Consider the following 27,021-nt stretch of genomic DNA (forward strand, 5'->3'; position numbering starts at 1 on the left):
AAATCCAGGAAACCAGCCCATCTCAAAGATGGCGGCCGGAGCACTGACATAGTCATGTGACTCGGGAAACCAAAGCCATTCCCTTCAATGTCAGGGAGTAACTGTGAGACGTGCGGCGAAGACTGTTGCGCGTAGCTGTAGTGACGTCACCGCCGACACGCCCACACCTCGCGTGCACTCAGGGCAATGTTCTATTGACCGAACATAGAATACCGGGAAACTCCAGCAGTGATCGATTACTTCCAATACTAATGTATTCGGGACGAATAGGGCCCGCCCTTCAGGACAGCGTGTGAGTATGGAGTGCATGGCTGCTAGGGCAGTCAGTGACTCGGAATGGTGTTTGGAGGGCACAGGGGTGGTACTGATAACACTGACCGCTTTCACTATCACTTGGCAACCCCCTCCTTTCCTCTCACCCAGGGACATGAACCATGCTCCATGTGTGCCCTCTATACTTGCTGCAGACAGAGAGGGTGTGATGTGACACTGGGTAATGTTTTATTGGGTTAGTTGTAGGGAATTTCCTCTTATGGAATTTAAAAAAAAATAAAGTAACTATAGCAGATCACCATGTCTTCCATTTTCACTGTTGTGTCATTCTAAAAAAAGTGATTGTTAACCTTGTCATTCCAGATGTGATGTGAACTTCATCACCTGTGACGCTCAGCCAAACTCCATAAACACTATAAAACTTTAGAGAGCAGATGTTGGCAATCACTGATGTAGTGCCCAAATGTAAAACTGCAAATAAAGGATACCTTGCCATTCTAAAGGCTGGTAAAACATCATGGTAGTGGGCGTTCTAAATCTAGAACAACTGGTAATCTACTGTTTGCCCAGCCATGATCTAAACCCTGTCACTGATGCAGTATGTATGGAAAATTCTTATTGGAGATTAAAGGGGCATGCTTCGCAACATAACTGCTACAGCTTACTTGTGTGGTCATGCTCATAGGGTCACCATGTTAATTGTTTGATTAAAAAAACCTGTGCGGAGGGACCATCCTCATCTCAGCCGCATTGATAATGCACAGTTAAATTGGCTTGTCACCTCACCAAAAATTAGATTGTTTCTTTATGAAATACTCATGTTGACTGCGTTGAAATTTCATTCAAATTACAACACATTCAAAACATACCTTAAGACAAAGCGGGCACAAGTTTGTTTTATGCTAAGCCCAAAGTTGGCACAAAGGCAGAGCTTCAGCTGTCAAGTTCTGTCAATTCTCCAAGCTAGAATCAGGCTTGTTCTCTAAGACTGCGAGACTTGCAGGGTTATTCGACAAATGTGAATTGCCATGATTTCTAAGTGAATTTAAAAATTTAGGTCAATTGCCAAATAAGAAAAATTCTCCCAGTCAATTATATTTTCAATTTGGATATTTTGGCTTTAAATTTGAAATTAACTTGGAAAACTCCTACCAATCCTAACCTATTAGTCTTGGTCGTCGAGTGCCTGGAACTCTGAGGTGGCCACTCGACAACCCGAACACCGGTCAAAACATACGTATGCCTGCTTCTGTTGCGGCAAACTAGGAGAACCTGGTTCGACGGTTTGGTCAACTAAAATTACCGAACCATTACTATAGAGTATGAACCAGGGGATTCATTCCCCTTTTTGATGGTTTCACTGATTTACGTTCGGATGAAAACTCAAGAGCTAAACCGACCCCTACAGCTAAAATCATGGCACTATTTCTGGACAGACTTATTCAGAGCGGTCGGTTAAATCCTTCAACCCCATGGCGATTCGACTGTGTTCGTGGGATCTGAGCACTTTTCGGATATATTGGGCGCTCAGATTCAAGCTCTCTTCGGTTATGCGAAATATGATTTTATGTATTTTAAAGTGTTTTGGTGAATTTTATAACAGTGCATTCTTTTCTGTACCTGGAGATAATTGAGTTTACTACAGCCACTTAACCCAATTATCTCCAGGATAGAAAGGAGGAATTAGACTGTTTGTGTGGGAGTATTATACATTATAACTGTATGCTGATTGGTTATTGTAATTGTGTCCCTGTCCCCAACAAGGTCCATGAGGAGTATACCTTGTTTGGGGACTTGCACAAAAATGTGGCCTCCATTAAACAGATCGTTTTGCCCCTTCATGAAGTCTTGGCTCATGTTTGGGGGATTGGGAGTTATAATCACTACACCTTGTGCCACACTTGGATTTCGGGAGATTTCTGCACGGATATACTCAGCTGGAGTATAGGGGATCCGTTACAGAGGTATATCATAAAGGTAGAATCCGTTTTGTCCAAAGAGACATTCTCAGCCAATCAGTATATTGCAGAGTAGATGGAAGTAATTTAGCAGTAGAAAGACGGAAGTGCTCATGCCATTGTACAGAACACTGGTGAGACCTCACTTGGAGTATTGTACGCAGTACTGGAGACTGTATCTTCAGAAGGATATTGATACCTTAGAGAGAGTTCAGAGAAGGGCTACTAAACTGGTTCATGGATTGCAGGATAAATCTTTCCAGGAAAGGTTAAAGGAACTTAACATGTATAGCTTAGAGGAAAGACGAGACGGGGGATATGATAGAAACATTTAAATACATAAAGAGAATCAGCACAGTAAAGGAGGAGACTATATTTAAAAGAAGAAAAACTACCACAACAAGAGGACATAGTCTTAAATTAGAGGGAAAAAGGTTTAAAAATAATATCAGGAAGTATTACTTTACTGAGAGGGTGGATGCATGGAATAGCCTTCCAGCTGAAGTGGTAGAGGTTAACACAGTAAAGGAGTTTAAGCATGCGTGGGATAGGCATAAGGCTATAATATAAGGTTAGGGAGTAATGAAAGTATTTAGAAAATTGGGCAGACTAGATGGGCCGAATGGTTCTTATCTGCTGTTACATTCTATGTTTCTATGTTTAATAGGGATGTTGTGGAAGTGTTAAGTGTGAATTATCAATGAGGCTAAGATGGGTCTTGTCTCCAGACATTGGAAAGACCATCACTTTTATTAAACCATTATTACAGGTAATACTAATGTTTAATCTGTACTTTAATAAAATTACTTTTTACATTTCACTTCAGATTTTTCTGTTCTAAATCTTTTACAGTAAAAGTAGTGATTAGTTGCATGCACTTAATTTTAAGTAATTATATATAAATTTAAAATATCACCATTTTCAGCACAAATATTACTATAAACAAAAAGCAAATTTGAAATGTGAGTGAGCAAAGCAAGATATTTTCAAATACTGTTTCTGCGTTTGTACCCTCTCGTTCACACGCGGCTGTTGGGATGTTTGCTGTATTTGACTTTAATCACCTTACTTTATTTAGCATGTGTTGTGTGTCTGACCTAGTAAGAAAGCAATCTGTTAACAATAGCACAATGAACAGACACAAACAAAATACCATAGTCATAGTGTACAATGTAGGGAGAGGATTGGTTTAAAGCTAGGTAGGAGGAGACACAAACTGGGTGAAATGTGAAGGTCAGCATGTCGAAGAACCACAATTTATTTTCTAAGGAAAGCTTACAATGTCAGGGAACAATAAAGGGTAATGTTGAAATACACTTTTTTTTTTTTTTTTTTTGAAAGTCTGTGCTTGTATAGACTTTTTTTTTGCAAGCTAAGATAGAACTACATGATCATCCTAAAAGAAAACAAAGCTGTGGATGCCTGAATAGTACTGGAGTAGTATCTTTACTCTCTCCAAACATGCTTTGCTGGTTGTTTTGTCTTGCTTTAAAACACAGTTGTCTTCTTACAAAATATTAAATTAAAAACCAAATAGCAATATTCCGATTTAATTAGCAGAGTTGAACACATGCTAATAATTGGCTGAAGTCGCCACCTGCCTTTATTAGTCTGGATTTTGGAGTATGGTTGTCTATTCATCACATATAACCGTTTAGTTAATCGTATTGGTGGACCCCATTTTCTTCATGTATCCAGATTGTAAATTATAATATTAATACGTTTGCTAATTTGCTATGATGTAAAGAGCTTTCTAAATATATATATATATATATATGTGTGTGTGTGTGCAATGTAGTGACTTGCCTCTTTTTATATAAAGGTTGTAGGTTCATGTTTTATCAGTACTTATTACACTGAACTATTTATAAACGCAACACTTTTGTTTTTTCCCTTATTTTTCATGAGCTAAACTCAAAGATCTAAGACTTTTTCTATGTACACAAAAGGTCTGTTACTCTCAAATATTGTTCACAAATCTGTGCAGTTTTAATGTGTGTGGGGGAGATCTAGGGAGGGGGTCCGAAAACCAGTCAGTTTCTGGTGTGACCACCATTTGCCTCACACAGTGCAACACTTCACCTTCGCATAGAGTTGATCAAGTTGTTGATTGTGGAATGTTGGATCACTCCTCTTCAATGGCTGTGCGAAGTTGCTGGATATTGGCAGGACCTGGAACACGCTGTTGTATACACCGATCCAGAGCATCCCAAGGATGCTCAATGGGTGACATGTCCGGTGAGTATACTGGCCATGCAAGAACTGGGATGTTTTCAGCTTCCAGAAACTCTGTACAGATCCTTGCAACATGGGGCAATGAATTATCATGCTGCAACATGAGGTGATGGTCGTGGATGAATGGCACAACAATGGGCCTCAGGATCTCGTCAAGGTATCTCTGTGCATTCAAAGTGCCTTCAATGAAATGCACCAATATTAGTTGTCTATAACATATGCCTGCTCATACCATAACTGCACCTCCACCGTGGGCCACGCGATCCACAACGTTGACATCAGTAAATCGCTCATCCACACGCCATACACACTGTCTGCCATCTGCCCTGTACAGTGAAAACCGTGATTCATCCGTGAAGAGAACACCCCTCCAAAGTGCCAGATGTCAATAAATGTGAGCATTTGCCCACTCAAGTCGGTTACGACGACAAACTGCAGTCAGGTCGAGGACCCCGATGAGGACGACGAGCATGCATGTGAGCTTCCCTGAGACTGTTTCTGACCGTTTGTGCAGAAATTCTTTGGTTATGCAAACCGATTGTTGCAGCAGCTGTTGCAGTGGCTGGTCTCGGACAATCTTGGAGGTGAAGATGCTTGATGTGGAGGTCCTGGGTTGGTGTGGTTACACGTGGTCTGCGGTTGTGAGGCCGGTTGGATGTACTGCTAAATTCTCTGAAACTTCTTTGGAGACGGCTTATGGTAGAGAAATAAATATTTAATTCACGGGCAACAGCGATGATGGATATTTCCGCAGTCAGCATGCCAATTACATGCTCCCTCAAAACTTGCGACATCTGTGGCATTGTGCTGTGTGATAAAACTGCACATTTTAGAGAGGCCTTTTATTGTGGCCAGCCTAAGGCACACCTGTGCAATATTCATGCTGCCTAATCAGCATCTTGATATGCCACACCTGTGATGTGGATGGATTATCTCGGCAAAGGAGAAGTGCTCACTAACACAGATTTGTGAACAATATTTGAGAGAAATAGGCCTTTTGGGTACATAGAAAAAGTCTTAGATCTTTGAGTTCAGCTCATGAAAAATGGGGGCAAAAACAAAAGTGTTGCGTTTATAATTTTGTTCATTGTGCGTATGTACATGAAGGCTGAGTTTGGGTTGTGTTATGGAAGTATACTGTGGTAGAGTGTATGCTGAACTTAATGCCCCACTATAATTGATGACTGTTTAGTTTTCCATTCGGTGAATAACATGTTTTGTCTCTTGACTGTACAGAGCTGTTCTATGTCAGACAATGGGTGTGTAGTGTGAGTTACAAGCTATCACTTTGTTGCTTTTGCCAGTGCTGGTCTGTTCTGAAATAGTTACATTGAATTGTTTTGTATTCCTTGGCTTACCTTTTTATATAGAAACGTTCTAACTCTTGCATCTAGTTGCAAATTTTTTCACCAGGTACTCCCCCCAAAGCAGCAGCTTGGAAACTATTGGAGGAAATACTGATTTGTAACGTTTACTTGGATAACTTTATATTTGGTTTATTTGATTCTGTTTCACTCCCAACCATCTTTGGAACATACATAACTTGAAATATATTTTTTAAACCAGAAAGCATATACTTTTTGAACAAATATACAAACCAAAATACAGCAAAAACTTTGAAAAGTATATCATAAAATATTTATAAACTTGGTCAGATTGCATTGTTGGGCACGACTCTCAGCTAGGTGAGTTTCCTAATGTATTTTTTATTTTTTTATTTTTTATTTTTTTTACAGATGTGACGTCTGCCAATGGGCCTGAGTAAGCTCGATGTACTGTACAGGCGGCTGCTTCTCACTAAATTTTTCATCAGTGGATGGGGGAACCCAGAACATCTTAAAAGGTTTTTTTCAGACAGAAATTCTAAAAATGTGCTTTTTTTTTTTTTATGTGTAACTAAATACTAACTGATTTAATTATTGGTCAAGCTGTGAATTGCATAATGTTTCGGGGGATTTAGCTACCATCTTTGCATTAATACTATAACGTTTTTATGTTACCTGAATATTGTATGACATTATGTCCTAAACTCTGACATCCACAAGAGGTGCTTCTGATGAAATAGCAGAGTAATAATCTGCCATTTCTATCAGATGGTCTCATGGACACAATCTTATTGCAGCAGCACGGCATTATATAGTGCGTGTTCATAACATAACTATGCACATTTTCCTATGGTAATGCCTTGGATTGGCTGAGATCATCAAGCTTGATGATCTCAGCCAAAGAGGTAGGACAGCAGCGCAGAGACCAACGTTGAGGGCGGAAAAAAGTAAGTAAAAATGCATTTTACATCGTTCAAGAGGCACTGTAGCATTAGGAATACACATTTGTGTTTCTTTAACATTTGAAATACTATGCTGCTAGCCAGACCTTAAAAATTACTCCTCACTGCAAGCCAGAGCATATTCACTAGGGGTGAATTTCTACTCTCTAGTCTAGTGGGTAGTGCCAAGTGGAATCCCTGCTTGGAAAACATTAACATCTTTTCACAATGCTCTTGATCAGGGGTTGGCAACCTTTGACATTTCAGATATTGTTGATTACATCTACTATAATTTGAATATGCTTACTGCCTTAAGAGGCAATACTCTTAGTACTACACTGAGCTGCAGTGGATTGTTTAGGCATCTCAAATAACGTCATGTAGTCCAAAAAAAAAAAAAAGAGCGTATGGTTTGAATTCTTTGTAAGTGCTAAGGATATCTACTGTAAATATATTGTATCTAAGTTTGGGAATGCCACATTAGTGCTTTCATACATATAAATTTTTTTGTAGAATATTTGAATTTCGGAAGATTATTGGAAACAGAGAGAAATGCCAGCACTTGGTGCCAAAAGACTACCCGGTGTACATTGACAAGGTACTAAAAGTGCATTTTGTCTGTTAATTTTGTTTTGTACATTATACTGAGATACTTTATATCAAGCCCAATAAGGGATCTTTTTCTTTTTGAATGTTACTTTGTGCTGTGACTTTATTTATTTTTTCATTTTATTTTTTTTATTGATTTTCAGCAATCAAATTTATAGTCTGTGTATTTATCTATTGTAGGTTGAAGATCAAACAGACTGCAGGATTCTTGATGGGTACTTCACATCTCCACTGGTTCATTATGTACCAGATGTCATGCCTGCTGAAACCGTTACTGCAAGGTAAGGATCAGTACAAGTCCCAACCTCCCTTAACCCCTTAAGGACACATGACCTGTGTGACCTGTCATGATTCCCTTTTATTCCAGAAGTTTGGTCCTTAAGGGGTTAAGAGACTGTATCCCAGTTTGCTGTTGGGGAGCCAGAGGGGGGTCAGCATGCTTGCTTTGTTCTACTGGTAGTTAAAACTCAAAAAAAATATTTTGAGCTATAAGGAGGCCAGTGCCCACTATTAAATTGGCAGCAGTTCCATATACATTTTCTGATGAGTGGAACTGCTGCTGAATGTTGGCCTCACACATAGTCTATAAACCACTGCTAAGACACGACAATGGTCTTTTAACACAATGGGAAAGCTGAAATTTACTAGGAGAAAATTGTATCTGCTTGAGTTATTCACTACAGTGAGAATTGTCGAGAATTCAAAGTGAACGTCTACCTTTACACCAAAATAGCTGAACTGGAAGCACAGCTGACTAAGATCATTTATTCAATTGTGCCATTTCACTTTGTATACCCAAAAGTTATATATTTTTTTTTTTTTTTTTAGTAAATAACCCTGCTAGAGCAGAACTTGCCTCAAGGAACTTGAAACCCTGTAGATTTACAGAAAACTAGATTTGCTTTTTGTGCCTTTTATATTTTTAGTACACATAAAAAGGTGGCCACCTTCATGTTGAAATGTCCTTGTAAAAAACATCTAGATAGTGTATGTGCTGTTGGTCAAGGTATAGAAATGCCTAATTTTTAACACTTTGCACCTGGAGGACCAAGTCTCTTGGCACATTGTCTGGGGCACGTGGGGACTTTGGTACTCTGAAGAATCCATAGATTCCCACCATTTTGCCCTATCTTGGGGTAAGTAAAGCTACCAATAAGCGCCTCAGCCATGGGGACCTCTTCCGAGATGCCCCTTATTTTGAAGCTGTTTTTCCACCTCCAGTCTTCAATGGCAGTGAAGCAGTGGTCACTCAGCTCGTTTTGCTGTTGGAGTCCCTTGCCTGCTTTCTGCAACATGGCGATCTGTGATGCTGGTTCGCTGAATGCGGCCTCCACCGCTGTCAGCTTGCCTGAAATGCCCTGCAAATCTGCACAGAGTAATGCTACATCCATCTGGATACTCTTCTGGAGGTCTGCCAGAAGCAGTTTGAGCACTTCAGTGGTCACCGGAGAATTGTCTTGTCCAATGTTCTTTGGTCCTGGGCATGGGGTTACAGGGAGATCTTCCACCATGTTAGGCCTCACCGAGCCATGTGCATGCCTCAGCATGTCTTCAATATTTAAGTGGCTTTTTGGGTTTAATTTTCTTAGTTTTGCATCCCATTTTGTTTCCCCTCGCCCGTAGGTATTTTCCTTGCCTTTTTTTTTTTTACCTGTTTTAGGGTCTCTCAAGGGGCTTATACAGTGTAATTGTTCAGAGCTCTGTATGTGTGTGACCATTCAGCTTGGCTGCTCGGCTCCGCCCCCTTACTTGAATTTATATTGAATTTATTCTATATACATTTTTCTTTTGTTTGGCAGATTCCAATTCATAGTCCCCAAAGAATGGAAGAGCAAATACAGACCAGTCTGTATCCATTTGGCTGGCACAGGAGATCATGTAAGTATAGCGCATGTACATGAGAAGCCATTATTCGAGTAACTGCACACATAGACTGCTCTTTTCCCCAAACTTGATCCAGGGTTATATTTCATGGTCTTAACCCTTGAAGGACGAATGGCCGTTATTCTGTCATGGTTGTCCTATTTTTAAGGACTCATAACACCGTTACATGTTACATAGCTGAAAAGAGACTTCCGTCCATCAAGTTCATCTTTCCTCACATATGTTTTTTGCTGTTGATCTATTATTTAGTTATAAAGTTTATCTGCAGGGACCATTTTGATAGCTGGGACTCCCCTCTGTCAGCTGTGGGTCATGCTACATGATAAAAGCTGTGTGCATCAGCAAGAGTACTCTTCTGCTGATACTCGCAAAGGGAATCCTTCTAACTCCATTGTCTCAAGGGTTAGGGTTCATCTTCGCTAGTCTTAAAGGACCACTCTAGGCACCCAGACCACTTCAGCTTAATGAAGTGGTCTGGGTGCCAGGTCCAGCTAGGTTTAACCCTTTTTTATATATAAACATAGCAGTTTCAGAGAAACTGCTATGTTTATATAAGGGTTAATCCAGCCTCTAAATCCTCTAGTGGCTGTCTCACTGACAGCCGCTAGAGGCGCTTGCGTGACTTTCACTGTGAAAATCACAGTGAGAGCACGCAAGCTTCCATAGGAAAGTATTGATAATGCTTTCCTATGCGACCGGCTGAATGCGCGCGCAGCTCTTGCCGCGCATGCGCATTCAGCCGAAAGGGAGGATCGGAGGCGGGGAGGAGGAGGAGAGCTCCCCGCCCGGCGCTGGAATAAAGGCAAGTTTTAACCCTTTCCTCTACCCAGATCCGGGCGGCAGGGGGTCCTTGAGGGTGGGGGCACCCTCAGGGCACTATAGTGCCAGGAAAACGAGTGTGTTTTCCTGGCACTATAATGGTCCTTTTATGTTTCGGGTTATGGTTTTTATTAGTGGTTAGAGCTATAGTTAATGTTTATGGTTATAGTTACAGTTAGGAATAGTGTTGGTATTTAGGGTTTAGCTAGTATTCCTGGTTTGTGTTACGGTAAGGGTCAGAACTATTGTCATCATTAGGGTTATAAATGTTATAATTAGTGTTGGCGTTATAGAGCCTTCTTAACATTTCTCATAAAAAAAACTATTTGACCCTGCTTTAAACTTTTTGCAAAGGTATACACTGGAGTTTTGTTGTACTTATAAGGTGTAGCTGAGTTGAGGGAACGTTGGTGTAGCAGTACACATGAAATTTAAAACTACACAGCAACATTTTAAAAAGTATTTTGCTTTTCCTCTCTCTTTGAATAATTTTGCTCTACTGCCCTTGAAGATTCACTAATATATCTGTTTTGTGTTTTTGTTTTTCTTTGGGGGTGCTTTAACCTTTTTTTGTATATTCTACCCATAAACAGTATTACTGGAGAAGACGAACTTTAATGGCACGTCCTATGCTCAAAGAGGCTGGTATAGCGTCCCTTTTATTAGAAAATCCATATTATATCCTTTTTTAAATAAAACTTGTGTCAATCTAGTTCAGCAACTAACCTATGTGTCTTTGAAGGCCTGACTTCCTGTTTTCTTACTTTAACAGCACTCTAGGCAACATAACACTGCATCTCTGTATATTGGCTGTGTTGGTTAGAGGCCAAACCAATTGATTTCACAAAATGGCAATTTTTTACATTGCTGGGCTAAAACTACAGGTCTATTGTATCCAGACTACTTCATCTGGGTGCCTTTAGTTGTCTTTTAATTAGTGATTTGACAACATAACGGAGCTGTCCACAGAACCTGGAGAATGCGGTCTCCTCCTCTGAATGATTAATGCAAAATGTAAATGTCTGTATTATCTATGTCAGTGGTGATTGGCTGAGGATGCTGGTGTAACCCATTCCTAGTATTGTAAAATAATCGTTGCGGTCCAGAAAAGACAAAATTCTTAACACAAAAGTGTTACATTCTGCATTATCAGTTTTGGTGAGCAGCCTCTGACAGAGAACTGTGTAGAGCTTAATTATTATTATTTTTTTTTTTTCAAACCTCTTCTAAATGGTTTAACAGAAAACTGTAGGCATTGCCCAAAGGGTATTAGGAATGTATCCACTGCACAGAGCTCTAGTAGTTATTTTGCTTAAAGTGCCCCTTTCTCAGAAATTCAGTACAGACAAGGCAAGGCTAATATTGTAGATGAGGAGGAGAAATAGAAGTCCAGCGTGTGCCTTTCTTCGTGGATATTTGTGTGTCTATATATGTATAAATATATAATGCCAAAATACCAGAGTATTAATATTTCAAAGACAAGCTTTTGAGAGCTTTCCTATCTTCCTCAGGTCTGAAGCAATGCTAATCATTCTGATAGAGTTTAACACTTAAAACAACTGATGTTAGAGAACACACATCTTAATATTTTAATAACCAAAATATACAAAGACATGGAATATTCTTCCTTCCCTTCCAAATATTTATTAAACATTAGTTACATGTTCTTCTCTTTGTACCTTTTAAAGCAAAAAATTATATAGGATGACAAATCGTACGATTTATAAAATATACTGATCCCAGCAAGTGTATGGAGGCTGTTGCCTGGTACGAAGTATACTTCTGTTTTTTGATACAAAATGTTTTTTCATGTAGTCGGTAGTTATATATCACGACATTTTGCCAAACAAGGAACAGCTAAGCTCTGTTGCGGTAACTGAACACCTATCTAAAAACATAATATCGTTAAAAGGTTAATGCTGTTTGGGGGGTGGGGGATGGAAACAAACCATGTCAGTTTCTGTAGGTCAACAAAATTAGACAAACCTAACGGTGTTATGTTCACAATAACCATGTATTGTATAAACATGTTCCAATTTAACTTTTAAAATGTATTGATTTCTTGTCCATTTTCTACTGTTACATTGTTTTTCTTTTTTGTATTTTGTATTGTACTTTAAAATGGGAATCACAGATAATTGACAAGGGGGTTTCTAGACTAAAGTAATCAGAACTGCAAAATTGGTAGACTTGCAGGATTTTTCCCAAATTAATTATTTTGGCTTTAAATGTGCAATGTCATTGTGTTTGAGGTATGAATTGTGAAATATTCTGTTAGCCAACAGATATGCATGTCCAGTCTGGCCTTCTCACAAAAACAAGATTGTGACTTTTCCGTACTTGCAGTGCTAACAGAGGCCATTTAAAAGAAAAAATAAAACTAATTAAGTAGCCTATGCTTGTTCCTTAACTTCCCAAAATTTTACATGGCTGCAGAAAGCCAAAGGACCAACTGTAAGTATTTTGCTACTGTTTATCTGGTTTCCAATTACAAGAACTTTATATGTTCTAGAATTAAACGTTTAGATCTAAATTATAATCTGGCCGTAACTGTGTTTATTACTTTACATTAATTTAGTGCAAATCGGTGTAGGAGACAGAGTAATTTTATTTGGTAGTACTTGCATGTTGCATGTTTAGAAAATCATTTATTACTTTGGCTATACACATTTAAAAAACATGGAAACTTTTTCACAGTGTATGCACTTTTAAAGCTTCCAAGTGGAAATTAAAATTAGAACATGTGCAATATGAATATTAACATCTTCTCATCAAGCAAAACAAAAAAATGACTGAGATATACAAAGTTGGACAAAACTGATACTGCTAAAGAATGAAAAACGTCTGCTTGAGTAGTATTGCAAAAAAACAGAAGTGCCCAACAGACCCAGGCAAGTTCATTCTGTTTAAAAACAGCTTGACACCTTACTACGGGACATGGCGAGGGAATACTTGCAGGATAACCACTACAGCATGTAGAAGGAAAAAACAAAACAAAAAAAAAAACACCTTAGACACAACTGGGTATTACTTAAATCCTTGACTGGTAGGGGTGCCGTGAGGACTGGTTTGGGAACCATTAGTATATATTACATTCTGCTTCATAGAATTTACAGCAGACATGAGTGGGATGTAGACAGAGAACCTCATACATATGTGACATCACCAACATTTTCTTTTTGTCCTCAAAAGGAGATCAAGTTTAAAGAATGTGTCTGACCTGTTTGTAATGGGAGGAGCCCTGGTGCTAGAGTCTGCTGCCTTGCTACACTGGCTGGAGAGGGAAGGATATGGGCCCCTAGGAATGACTGGTATATCAATGGGAGGCCATGTAAGTAATGTGGCATTGGTCTTCTATATCATCAGTACTCGGCTATTCTATAATCAACCTTTATATAGTGCCAGCATATTTTACTGTACAAGAGGGGAACTTAAAGTTAAATGAAAATTAGAGGGAAAGCCAAAGTACCATGTCCGCTAGACTTGTGCAATAAAACTTTTCAGGTGGTACGAAAAAAAGATTATTTTTTAATGAACGCCCAAACTAATCTATGTCCAGGATTTACTTGTGTACAACTCTACAACTTATGCAAGGTGTGTATATATAAATCAAACTCTCTCTTGTCATCCATATACACTGTGTGCAGAATTATTAGGCAAATGAGTCTTTTGACCACATCATCCTCTTTATGCATGTTGTCTTACTCCAAGCTGTATAGGCTCGAAAGCCTACTACCAATTAAGCATATTAGGTGATGTGCATCTCTGTAATGAGAAGGGTTGTGGTCTAATGACATCAACACCCTATATCAGGTGTGCATAATTATTAGGCAACTTCCTTTCCTTTGGCAAAATGGGTCAAAAGAAGGACTTGACAGGCTCAGAAAAGTCAAAAATAGTGAGATATCTTGCAGAGGGATGCAGCACTCTTAAAATTGCAAAGCTTCTGAAGCGTGATCATCGAACAATCAAGCGTTTCATTCAAAATAGTCAACAGGGTCGCAAGAAGCGTGTGGAGAAACCAAGGCGCAAAATAACTGCCCATGAACTGAGAAAAGTCAAGCGTGCAGCTGCCAAGATGCCACTTGCCACCAGTTTGGCCATATTTCAGAGCTGCAACATCACTGGAGTGCCCAGAAGCACAAGGTGTGCAATACTCAGAGACATGGCCAAGGTAAGAAAGGCTGAAAGACGACCACCACTGAACAAGACACACAAGCTGAAACGTCAAGACTGGGCCAAGAAATATCTCAAGACTGATTTTTCTAAGGTTTTATGGACTGATGAAATGAGAGTGAGTCTTGATGGGCCAGATGGATGGGCCCGTGGCTGGATTGGTAAAGGGCAGAGAGCTCCAGTCCGACTCAGATGCCAGCAAGGTGGAGGTGGAGTACTGGTTTGGGCTGGTATCATCAAAGATGAGCTTGTGGGGCCTTTTCGGGTTGAGGATGGAGTCAAGCTCAACTCCCAGTTTCTGGAAGACACCTTCTTCAAGCAGTGGTACAAGAAGAAGTCTGCATCCTTCAAGAAAAACATGATTTTCATGCAGGACAATGCTCCATCACACGCGTCCAAGTACTCCACAGCGTGGCTGGCAAGAAAGGGTATAAAAAAAGAAAATCTAATGACATGGCCTCCTTGTTCACCTGATCTGAACCCCATTGAGACCTGTGGTCCATCATCAAATGTGAGATTTACAAGGAGGGAAAACTGTACACCTCTCTGAACAGTGTCTGGGAGGCTGTGGTTGCTGCTGCACGCAATGTTGATGGTGAACAGATCAAAACACTGACAGAATCCATGGATGGCAGGCTTTTGAGTGTCCTTGCAAAGAAAGGTGGCTATATTGGTCACTGATTTGTTTTTATGTTTTTGAATGTCAGAAATGTATATTTGTGAATGTTGAGATGTTATATTGGTTTCACTGGTAAAAATAAATAATTGAAATGGGTATATATTTGTTTTTTGTTAAGTTGCCTAATAATTATGCACAGTAATAGTCACCTGCACACACAGATATCCCCCTAAAATAGCTAAAACTAAAAACAAACTAAAAACTACTTCCAAAAATATTCAGCTTTGATATTAAAGAGTTTTTTGGGTTCATTGAGAACATGGTTGTTGTTCAATAATAAAATTAATCCTCAAAAATACAACTTGCCTAATAATTCTGCACTCCCTGTAGATGTGTTTACATTTTGACGCCAATAATTAGCTTTGAGTATTTATAGCATGACAGACTGTCATTGCCACTGTCAAGCTTTTCAAAAGATTGAATATTTTTGGATACACTTTTTTAATATATACATATTTTTAAAATAATTATTTTTTCTCCATTATCTTTAGCTTTGAGTGGGGAAAATTTTTTTTGTTGGTTTCCTGCAATGTAAACCCACCTCTCTAACGACTCCTAAAAAGATGTAAACATGGAGAAAGCACAGCCCCGACTATGAGGCCAAAACCTATCAAATGCATTTAAGTTGTGCTGGTGCTTGAAGTGTGCTTTTTGTCTTCTTTAAAAACATTAAATGATAGACATATTCATTCCAGCTGAAAAGTATTTGTTCACAAATAAAATGCCTTTGATAATTTGCACTTGATGTACTCCATACATCCAGGATTTACATTTGGAGTCTTATTCATTGAATACATTTCGGGAGTTAAGATTCAGTTCGGGTGCAGAGTAAAAGGCGTTTTATTCATTCATTCATAGCAGCTAAACCAGATTAATGCGCAAGTCTGTTAAATGCTGCAGACATAAGTGTATGTCCTCCTCACAAGTGATGAATTATGTGTTTATTTTTTGTTACCGTGTCCTTTTTATAGATGGCTTCATTAGCAGTAACGAATTGGCCTAAACCAATTCCACTAGTCCCATGTCTTTCCTGGTCAACAGCTTCTGGAGTCTTCACAACGGTAACTGAACTCAAATATATGCTTTTATATTACTTTAGTACTCCGGTCAGCATTTGGGTTGAAATAAAATGAACCGTGAACATAAATTCTATAGGTAGTATTTTAACAATGTCTTTCATTTGAAAATTTATTCACTCGTGCAGTTTAGTTTGCAAAATGTCCATTCATTTCTATACACTCAAGCCGCATTTGTTTGGCATTTTGAAATTTTTTTCAGAAAATACTTTGTCTCAACATTTGTCTTTGTAGTGGGCATTAAAGTATAGCATTGTACCAACACATAAGGGAGTTTAGTTATGACACCGATGGCTAACTTCGGCCACTTCAGCTGTTTTCTAGAACTATCTTCCCATGATGCTTGCCTATCCCTTTGGCAGTTCTATGGATTAGACTTGTAAACCTTCTCATCTGGTCTTCTTTTATATGTATATTTAAAGGGAGTTTTAAGTAAAGCTGTTAACTGGAGAGAGCTGGAAAAGCAATACTGCACACAGTCCATCTATGAAGAGGAGATTATACATATGCTCGAGTACTGCGGGGTATGTATATTAAATGCTAAACTGCTTATCAAAAATCTGATTTGTGTTTATAGGTCTTGGTGTAAGTACTTCATATGATATCAGTAAGGAAAATCCTGTGTGTAACTTTCAGCAATGCCTCCACCACCTACTTGTGAGAGCCACTGAACGTTGCCATTTAATATTTTTAAAAAGTATTTTGAGTAATGGGTGTTTTATTAAAAACGACTTAAAAGGAAATTTTTCTTTCCCAGGATTTTTATTATTGTAACTTCTCCCAATATTTAGAAATCCACACCACTCTATTCTGCAGCTGGGTGCCTCAACCGCTCCCTGTCAATCATTGATATAAACTCTGTTGTTTGTGCCTGACAGTCAACAATGTTTCTATTTCTCCTCCTCAATTGCAGTGTTTGCTCTAGCTTATCTAACTGGATTATTAAATGAACAAGCGTGCTGCAGTGATCATTGTGCCAAGTATGCCCCAGCAACCGCCATGTAAGTAGTCAATCCATTTGCAAAATGCTTGACTATTTACCTGGAGTTTGCTGACCACCGCTCCCTTGCCTTTCTAATTCCGCGCTCTGTAGTGGTTTTGGTACTAAGAGTGCAGGGTTTAAGTCATTGGTTGAGTGCGATCAGCTTACACTCTTTGCTTAGAGGTTGGCACTGTACTGCTAACAGAAAATTCTAGCAGGACTTTTTGGGTCTCTGTAGCAAAAGAGGAGAATCGGGTAGAAGTGTTCAGCAGACCCAACATGAAAAACAGACATTTTGGAGTGCGTATGTTCAATTTCATGAATGATGTTTATGCAGCCCTAGTCACACCTTCCTGTATGTGACTTGCACAACCTCTCCTGAGATTTATAAACGTGATATAAACACAGAAGTGTAGAACGGAGCTGTTACCAATGAAATATTTGTATCCTTGGGATTTACAGCATTGCTTTACTTTAATAGCAGCAACACTTTACTGACATGTCAGGTTTTAAATGTTGCAGTTGGTTTGCCAGAACAGTTCCTTTCCAACGTTTTATCTTTTCAGACAGATTCCTTCAAAATGGGACAAGAGTTTGTAAAGAATTTTCCAAGCAGTGTTGACAGCCTGACCCACATAAATTTTGCCTCCAAACTTTTCCGCCTTAAAAGAAAAAGGGAACCAATACCAAATGATCCTGTTCAGCCTTTCCAGACCAGCAGCAATGCCAGTGGAATCTTATTCCAAGGGGATTCTAAGATGTCATATGTTAACCAAGCACTGTCTGGGGGGAAAGAGAGCCTTACAAAAGCAATGGAAAAGGGGCAGGCACGAAGAGACGAGAAGAGGAGGGCTGAAACTCTTCAAAATGAGTCTCTATTGTTCATGAAAGGTGTCATGGATGAATGTACACACGTTGCCAATTTTTCAGGTATGCTTCTCTTTGAAAACCGCCAAGTGGGACACAAACCTTTTCTGAATGGAAAATACTGTGGGAATTGAAATTCATAATAGTGTCATCTGTAAAAAAAGATTTTTTATTTTTTTTTATTTTTTATTTATTAAAATTAAAGGGACACTAGAGTCACTTGAAAAAAATGTAGCTTAATGAAGCGGTTTGGGTGTATAGAGTGCTTCTGAAGTCTCACTGCTCAATTCTCTGCCATTTAGGAGTTAAATAACTTTTGTTTCTGTTTAAGCAGCCACACCTCCACCGACTGTGACTGACTGACACAGCCTGCATGAAAACAAAATGGTTTAATTTTTTTTCAACATTCTGTGTTTATTGGTTTGGTATTATTGGCATAGTGTTAATCGTTTCAGAAAGGAAACGTTGCACCGGTTAGTACACATACATTATGAGTCAACAGGTATGCAAATTCTGAATGCATTAGACTTTTCCATGGTTATTCTTTTGGTAATTACATTGTATAGGCGTTAACACAGTGGCCCATTTATTCAAGTACCCCTCAGTTTATTCAGGGTTTTTGTCTGTGGGCGCTTCCAGCTGGTGTAGGAGACAATTCGTGGCTCTATGGCCTTTATTATCAAGAGTCAAAATTGATATGGAGAACATAATGTACCAAAAATGGAACTATAGGAAGTAAAGAAAAGGAAGAAATATACCATGATGGTAGCTATTAATGATGGGTGTTCGAGGCGTCTCTGTTGGCCGAGGTGTGATTCGGCTCACTGGAGCTGGTTCCCTGTGCAGAGCCAGGATGTTTGGTGTGGCGACTGTGGGGTCTAGTATGTGAAGGCCAATAGAGAAAGGAGATGGGAGTACTCTAGGGCAGGCATAGGCAACCTTCAGCACTCCAGATATTTTGGACTACACATCCCATGATGCTTTGCCAGCATTATGGGGGATGTAGCCCACAACATCTGGAGTGCTGATGGTTGCCTATCCCTGCCCTAGGGCGTTCCCAGCGTGAGGGTCTCCAAAAAAAAATGTAACATAGAACAAAACGAGGGACACCCAACGACGATACCCAAAGACTTCAGCCCAGGTCACAGCCTCCTTGGTGGGTGGTGTGCTTTATACAGTTCGGTCCTGCAATTGTCTGGTGCTCGTTACTGGGTTTTGTTGGGCAGGTTAGAATAAGATGAGAAAGCGGAAAGAAGGAAAAGGAAGCGGATATAATGGAGGAAAGGGAATAGGAAGGTGGATGGTCTTTTCTTGCCCTCCCCCGTATGTGGTTATTGCATCTGCTAAGGGTTTGAGGCGGTGTCTATTGACGTGTTGTGGTTGTTTGGCGTGAGTATTTGTTATTAGAGTTGAGGCTCGTTGAGCCACGGGTCCCAAATTTTGCAGAAATGTTTGGAAGTTTTGCGTATTTTTGCTGAGATTCTCTCCATTTCCGTTGCTTCCTTTGTTTTGTGAATTACTGTCTGTCTGTATTGTTGATATGATTGGTGAACCCCAGAGCTCTGCTATAGCTCTTCTTGTTGCCAGGGCTGTTCTGCTTGTCAATTTGTTTTGGGCTCTGGTTAATCGGTCCCAGAGTTTGGAGAGGAGCCAAATCCATGGGTCGAGTGGAATGGTCGTTTGTAGGAGATCCGAGATCAGTTTGGCAACTTCTGCCCATAATGGGATCAGTTTGGGCAAGTGCCACCAGAGGTGTATATATGTTCCCTTGTGTCCGCATTGTTTCCAGTATACGTCCAAGTCAGACGTTCCCATTCGGTATAGACGTATGGGTGTCAAGAACAATCTGAGCATGGTCTTGTAGGCCTGCTCCTTAAAATTGTTTAATTTTTAATCAGATGTAACTTCCTTTAATTTTTTATTTTTTTTTTAACTCCTGCTCCTGAACTTAAATCATACACAGGAGGCTCCTACAAAGTTTAGCAAGCCATCAACAGAGCAGGAGATAAGAAATTGCAAATTAAACTAAATTTTTAATAAAGAAAGTGTAAACATTAGATGACTCTTTATAGGAAGTGTTTGGGAAGGCTGTATAAGTCACATGCAAGGAGGTGTGACTAGGGCTGTATAAACAAAGTGATTTAACCCCTAAATGGCAGAAAATTGAGCAGTGAGACTGCAGGGGCATGATGTCAAGCTAAAATTATTTGGTTACTATACAGTCTCTTTTTTTTTTTTTTTTTTTTTGAATTTTTTATTTTTGCAGTGCATATTATGGACACAAACTGGCTTGAGGTACCCCAAAGGCAATCCTCGAGCTGCTTAGCATAAGTAACAAGTAGGGTAATCGCTAGGCAATGCACAATTTTATATTATATAGTAGCAGTAACGTTGGTGAAACATGAGAGTAGTAAAAGTAGATTAATAAACAAGCATGACATGACATAACATATCCCCTTACTGATAAGAGAGAGGTACTGTGTGTAGATAGACATGGTAAGGTAAGGGATACAGTAGAGTTTACCACCCCAGACAGCCCCAACCCCCCATCAGAATAGGTTGTAGGAATGGCAGCAGCATAGATTGCATTACCCTCTGGACCTGGTAAAGCAAAGAAAGTGGGAGGCACAACTCTAGTAGATTATACAAGTATGGCAAGTATGAAGTCCAGTACTGCCCAGGTGCCCCAGACTGGGTAGGCGCTGGGGTCAGAGGCCCATCTTGGTGATCATCCTATCCCTCTTATAGGGAATTTAGTGTCCCAGGGTGCTTGGCTCCTTAGATTGTCAGCCAGGGGAGACTCCTGCATAACGTAAAGCTGCACTTGAATTCTACTCCTCTCCTTGACCCTGTGCTTTTCCTGCTGCATGTTGCTGGGGTTAGGAAGCTTTGCAGTTTGCCAGCCGGCTGATTTTACTGCCTTACGTCGCTTAGGCCGTCGTCGCTGTCTCCGGTATGTCGGGCTCGTGGTGTGTGCAGTAGGACGCTTCTGGGAGTAGCGGGGTGGTTCAGGAGGTGCCTCGGTGGTCTCCTTGGGTTTCAGCCTGCTTTCCAGCTTTCTCCAGAAGGCGTCGAAGATTGCCTCTAGGCGCCAGCATGGATCAGGTATCTCCCCTCCAGGAGTGTGGGGACACGTGTCGTCCGCCATCTTAGATGGTGCTCCGCCATGTTTGCGGGTGTTTGCGGCTCTGGTGCTGCTCTTAGATAGGGTTTGGGAGCCATCAGGGTAGGGACCGGGATAACCCCCGCCGGTCCAAAGGGGGGGGGGGGTAGCAGGGCTCCAGGCGCATATTCCGCACTCCGGTCGCGCCAGTCTGGGAGAGCGGCCGCCTCTCCCCTCCTCAGCGCTCACTAGGCCTCAGTGAAGCTCGGTGTCTGGAGTGCTCGAAGTGACTGGTGGAAGCATTCGCAAGTCGGGTCTTCTTCACATATAGTTAGGGGTAAGTCGCTTGATGCCCGGTTTTGGCTATTTCAGTCAAAATAGGAGATTTCCTTAGTGTGTTCCTGGGAGCTCCCAAGAAACACAACCAGTCGCCATGATTGTCAGGCCCCGCCCCCTATACTGTCTCTTTTAATACTGTGTGATATTTTATGTTAAATGTCTTGAAATATTCACAACATGATTCACAACAGTAAAAGGCATGCATCTCTATTTCAGCAACAAAACCAGTGTTTCGTAGAGAGGCTTTAAGGACAGACAGATGTGGGGAAAAAAAACAACAATTTTCACTCACTGAGTCTTTGCAATTTAAAGCATTTGTATGTTTTAAAAAAAAAAAAAATGACAGTACAAAAACAGTTGGGAAAAACACCAGAATTCATATATTGTGCCAAAAAAGGTCTAAAAGTGTATACAACACTTTGATAAATCTCCCTCGTGGTCTGATCTACTCTCTGTATTATAAATGATCTACTCATATTTTACAATACAGCAGCATACACACATATGAGTTATCTACACAGAGATACTTATCCTATGACAACTTGTAGTTATGTTGTAGCAGAATCTTTCTTCACAATTTGTCCATATTAATTAGTTGTGTGGAACAAATTATAGGTTATTTAAATGAAACAGTCCCCTGTGAAATAGAGGACATAATTTTAAACCTTTTCCCCTCTAATTTAAGACTATCAGGAGGGGGCGGAGCTAGCCACGAGCCAGACCGGATGCCATTTCTGGTAGCTTTGAGCAGGCCCGGCAAAATAAGCCTTCCATTGCTGGCCACATTGTTCCCGACCCAAATCACCTAAACCCTACCGGGGAGCCGCGCTGAGTCCACCGATGCCCTTCTTTCAACCCGCAATGGTGCACAAGTAGCGGCGCCGATCTAGGGCCTCCTACTCACCTGCCCTCGCTAGTTGGGAAACACTCCTCCGTGACTCCTCCTGGACGAACCGGGCTGGGTCTCCGTGCCTCCACCTGAGCACACAACAGCCATGGGGCGCCGCTCACAAAAACTTGGGGCTGGGATCCCACCAGACAATAGGGATATCGGGACCATGCTGCAGAGGCAAGTACCTCACAAGATGGTGCCCGCAGAGGGTCTCCACAGCACACTCACCAGCACCCCAGAGGAAACAGGAGCACAGACACCCACAGCTTCCAAAGGGTCACAGACCTCCACAGCTTCCCAAACTGACCAATCCACTCACATGGACACCACAGACAGGTCAGCACCTACCACCAAACATGACCTACAGCTCCTACTCCAGGATATCCACAAAATGCTGGCAGCAGACACTAATATCATCAAAGCAGATGTGAAAAAAGTCACAACCAGAGTTCAGAATGCAGAGGAAGAAATTACTAATCTACACAGTGGCATGACTAACATAAATGGTACTCTGCACCAACTTCAATCAAACCAACAGACGCTGGCGACACAGCTGTCAACCATGAAAGACAGAAGCTGACGCAATCACATTAAAATCCGGGGCATCCCTGCCACTGTCTCGACTGACGAACTACCACATTACCTGAGACGCCTCCTGTCGTCCCTCCTGCTGTAGCAGAAAGATATTCATGGATGGCATATATCGCCTCCCTACCTCACTTAAAACATAATCCTCTCAGGCGCGAGACGTCATTCTCAAATGCTCACACCGTTCCCTTTTGAGGACTCCGTTATCCTTCTACCAAGACCTAACAAAAGCCACACTACAATGGCGAAAATCCCTCAGTGAGAACACACACCGCCTGCGCACAGCCAACATACCATACAGATGGGGACTGGCGAGATCCCTATCAGTGACCCACAAGGGAACGACCCATATAATCACCTCAATAACAGAAGCACCAACTCTCCTTTCTTCGCTGGGATTGTTGGAGCTGACTCCAAGCATAAACCCGCGAGCCTCAACTAGCACCTGGGACCCGGCTGCTGTGGTAACCTTCACTCCAAGGAATGTAGCAAGAAGCCGACCTGACACCTGACTAAGACCGGTGCTGACGCTTCATGTACTGGCCCAGCAGAGGGCTCCGAACTCAGTCTGTTTCTCTGATGTTCTTCACTTTTATTTTCCTTTCCTTTATCTCCTCCTCTCAAGTTTTCAAAATTCTAACCACAGTGCCGCTACACTGACAAGGGCCTTAGACCTTCACCATATGTGGGGAACAACTAAATACGTACGTTGGCGCAATTGCTACTAATGTTGGAAAGGCATATCCCCCCCCCCCCCCCCTGCTGCACTCTTGGTTAGGGGTAACACTCAATGCAAGGGCAAATACGCCTCAACACCTGGAGCTACCCCGACTCATACATCCCCTCTACTTTGACCCACGTACGGCTCAACAGAACCCCACGTATAATTTTCCAAACCCTGCATAACTCCAAAATGTTAGTCGCCCATACTACATGACCTTCAAACCGCTACTATATCACCACTTACTACACTAATTCACAATGTAAGGGGGTGTGTGTATATATATATATTTATATTGTGCATCTATCCCTTGATGTCTTAATTTTCTTTTTTTGCATGACCTATTGCTTAAACTCATGACGTGTTTTCAGTTGTTCATGCCTCTTATACCTGCGCTACAAAAATAAAGAATTTAAAAATAATAATAATTTCAGGAAGTATTACTTTACTGAGAGGGTAGTGGATGCATGGAATAGCCTGCTAGCTGAAGTGGTAGAGGTTAACACAGTGAAGGAGTTTAAGCATGCGTGGGATAGGCATACCTAGCTATCCTAACTATAAGATAAGGCCAGGGACTAATGAAAGTATTTAGAAAATTGGGCAGACTAGATGGGCTGAATGGTTCTTATCTGCCGTCACATTCTATGTTTCTATGAAATGTCAGTTTAAGTATTATTCTTGCACGTACATTGCCCATTATCCTGACCTATCATTTGTCTTTTTATTGATAGTTTAAATACATTTCTCATGGTATATTTCTTACAACCTGGTTTGAGGCAGTGCTAGTTTAGTGCTTGCAAGATAGGACTCTTGTTCTAAAGATAAAATGTGCTCCATTAACCGTAAATCGATTTTCACTTTTCAAACTCGTCTCTCCAGTCCCAGTAGATCCAAGTCTAATTATAGTCGTCCAAGCCAAAGAGGATGCCTATGTTCCCCGGATTGGTGTACGCAGTCTCGGAGAGATCTGGCCTGACTGTGAGATCAGATATCTGGAAGGTGGTCATGTTAGTGCCTACCTCTTCAAACAAGGGCTATTCAGGTTTGTATGCAATTTAGTTTTGCATTCCATGTCACTTAGTGACATGTGGTTTGTTTGCAATCCAAATGCAGTAACGTCAATAGGGGTAAAAAAAATAAAGCACAGTTTTATTTTTTTTAATTTGTTTTGTTTTTTTTAAATTATAAATACACTTTTTTTTTTAAATGTCTTTTTGTGTAAATACCGAGCATTGAAACTTTGTTAAAAAGCAGTCCAGTAGACTATCATTTAAATGACATTAAAAGGAACACTCCAGACACCTGTGACTGTACCACTGGAAGTACCAAACTATATTGGTATGGTTCAACCACTTACCTGGGTCCTGCAAGGCGCCCACAGCTGCATACCCTGCATCTGGTCTTCTCCTACAGGAGAAGCCAGATTGCCCTGTTGTGCTAAGCAGGTTCATGCAGGACTGCGCTCATGATCTAAATCCATCAACTGAGTTTTTTTCACCTGATGCGCATGATCCTGCATTGTCCATGCTTTTTTCTATAGAGATATACAGCTTCTCCTGCTGGATAAGAGTAGATATGGCACAGGTACCTAGGGGATCCATGTAAGTTTTCAAATAGTGCCAAACAGTTTTGGGGACAATGGACTGTAATGCTTTGGAAGTGTTCCTTTAGTACTTTGTAAAACTGGACAAAAAAAGATAAAAACTGAAGTCTTTTGGCTAATCTAATTAAAAATCTTGTTTTAGGCAAGCGATCTATGACGCCTTTAGTCGCTTTCTACAGAAGTATCCAATGTGATGATGTGCGTTCAAGAGAGTCTCACACCGTCCTTCTACAGAAGACTTGATGCTCGTGACTTGTTCAGAAAGGACATGCCAACACCAATCCATCTGTCTCTTCAACTAGGCATTTGTGGTTCTTGTGAAAGGACACTCTTCGCACAGAAGGAAATATAAAGTGACTGTCTTGATGATGGCACAGTTGTGTCCTCTGCATATAGTAAACTCACATGAACTTATGTGGTAACAACACATGCCAATTTTGAATTGGTTACATTTTTTGAAACTATATTTGACAAGTTGTTTTTCAGATTTCTCTTTATATTGTGTAAAAAATGAGAACCCTCAAATTTTTGGAATCCATTTTTAGCTTTTATTTGAACAATCTAATAAGCTGAATTAACTCAATGAGTTATCCCATACATGTACTACCTGCACTTCTGCAAATAACTGAATGTACTTTCAATTAACTCTATGTAAGAATCTACTGCACAATACCATCTGATTGTAAACTGACGGCAGCAGAGTACTCCTGATGAATGAAGTGCCTAACGTCACAGAATACATTATGAAAATTTGCTTGATGTTAATTCTTATTATATCACTTACCCTGTTGAGTTGAACAATCAGATTTTAAAGGAACACTGTACTGTTATGAATACTAGCTCATTCCTAATACGATCAAAGCCAAGTGAATATTTAGATATTGCTCCTGCATTCCGCTTTCAACTGTAAAATAAAAAGGGTAGGCTGGGGGGTGCCACGTTGCTTAGAAACTCTTGGTGCTGCCTTATGTTCTTCCACCTGCAGCATCAACATGGACGTGTCTGTTCCACAATGATGGCCCAATCCAATACTCTTCAGAGAGGAGCACTGGGAACAAGATTCATGTGTGCGGCCAATCAAATGCTTCCTACAGGATAGCAATGCATCCAGTGCTTCCTTATAAGTTTCATGTGATGACCTTTGACATCCTCATGAACCTCGAATATAACATAACTGAGTGAAACTCGAATGTTGAAGAGCAAGTGCCTCTAGTGGCTGTTGGGAAGATAGCCACTAAAGGTGTGTTTAACACTTCAATGTAAACAATGTTGTTTCTACAAAACTGCAATGTTTACGTTCCAAAGCTTAAACTGCTACTTACTAGTGCATCTAATGGTCCTTCAATCAAGCTACTCCCATACAGACCGCTATTACCATAGTTTTGCTTATGTATTAATTTACCTGTGTGTCAACTCCCAGAACTCCTAGGTAGGGACTCGGAAATGGTAGGAAGAGACACCATACTTATCAGGCCACATTGATACATTGGAGTGGAAAAGATTGTTCTTGTACATAATGTGGGTCTTTGACAAAAAAGGCACCAAAAAAGGTACCACTCATTTCAACCCATGTTTCTATTAATTTTCCTAAATAACTAATATGCCATTCTTTGATTTCATATTCCCTTTAAAAAATATATATATATATTTTTTTTATGAATATAATTTTTAAATGCCTTATACTTTATTCCATTTTTAATTAAAATGAAACATTTCTGTGTATTTCATAATCATTCTTTGAATTACTGCAATAAATTAATTCCCACGTTTCTACTGTTTCCTGGGTAGACCTTCTTTCCATCCTGCCCTCCACAAATTTGATTTACTTAATGAAAGGTTGATTTAGATTAATTTATAAGTATTTATTTCAAAAAGATCTTGTGTTAATTCATCACCAAGTTTACCAGTGTAATTGCAACAGAAAAGGTGAAATAAACTTGTGCAGAATCTT

The 27,021-nt window shown here is 40.3% G+C and overlaps 1 protein-coding gene across 1 annotated transcript; it reads left to right on the top strand.

The window, feature by feature from the left end:
• Positions 1–32: 32 nt before the first annotated feature.
• Positions 33–27,021, top strand: ABHD18 (abhydrolase domain containing 18). The gene is made up of 13 exons (XM_063458428.1): positions 33–292; positions 6,203–6,309; positions 7,246–7,330; positions 7,522–7,622; positions 9,141–9,219; positions 10,638–10,722; positions 12,471–12,498; positions 13,237–13,375; positions 15,871–15,960; positions 16,398–16,499; positions 17,524–17,887; positions 24,347–24,509; positions 25,213–27,021. The coding sequence occupies exons 2-13, from the start codon at positions 6,218–6,220 to the stop codon at positions 25,262–25,264; spliced, it is 1,380 nt and encodes a 459-aa protein (XP_063314498.1). The 5' UTR covers positions 33–292; positions 6,203–6,217; the 3' UTR covers positions 25,265–27,021.

This window comes from Pelobates fuscus, chromosome 6 (genome assembly GCF_036172605.1).
Source record: "Pelobates fuscus isolate aPelFus1 chromosome 6, aPelFus1.pri, whole genome shotgun sequence".
Lineage (NCBI taxonomy): Eukaryota > Metazoa > Chordata > Amphibia > Anura > Pelobatidae > Pelobates > Pelobates fuscus.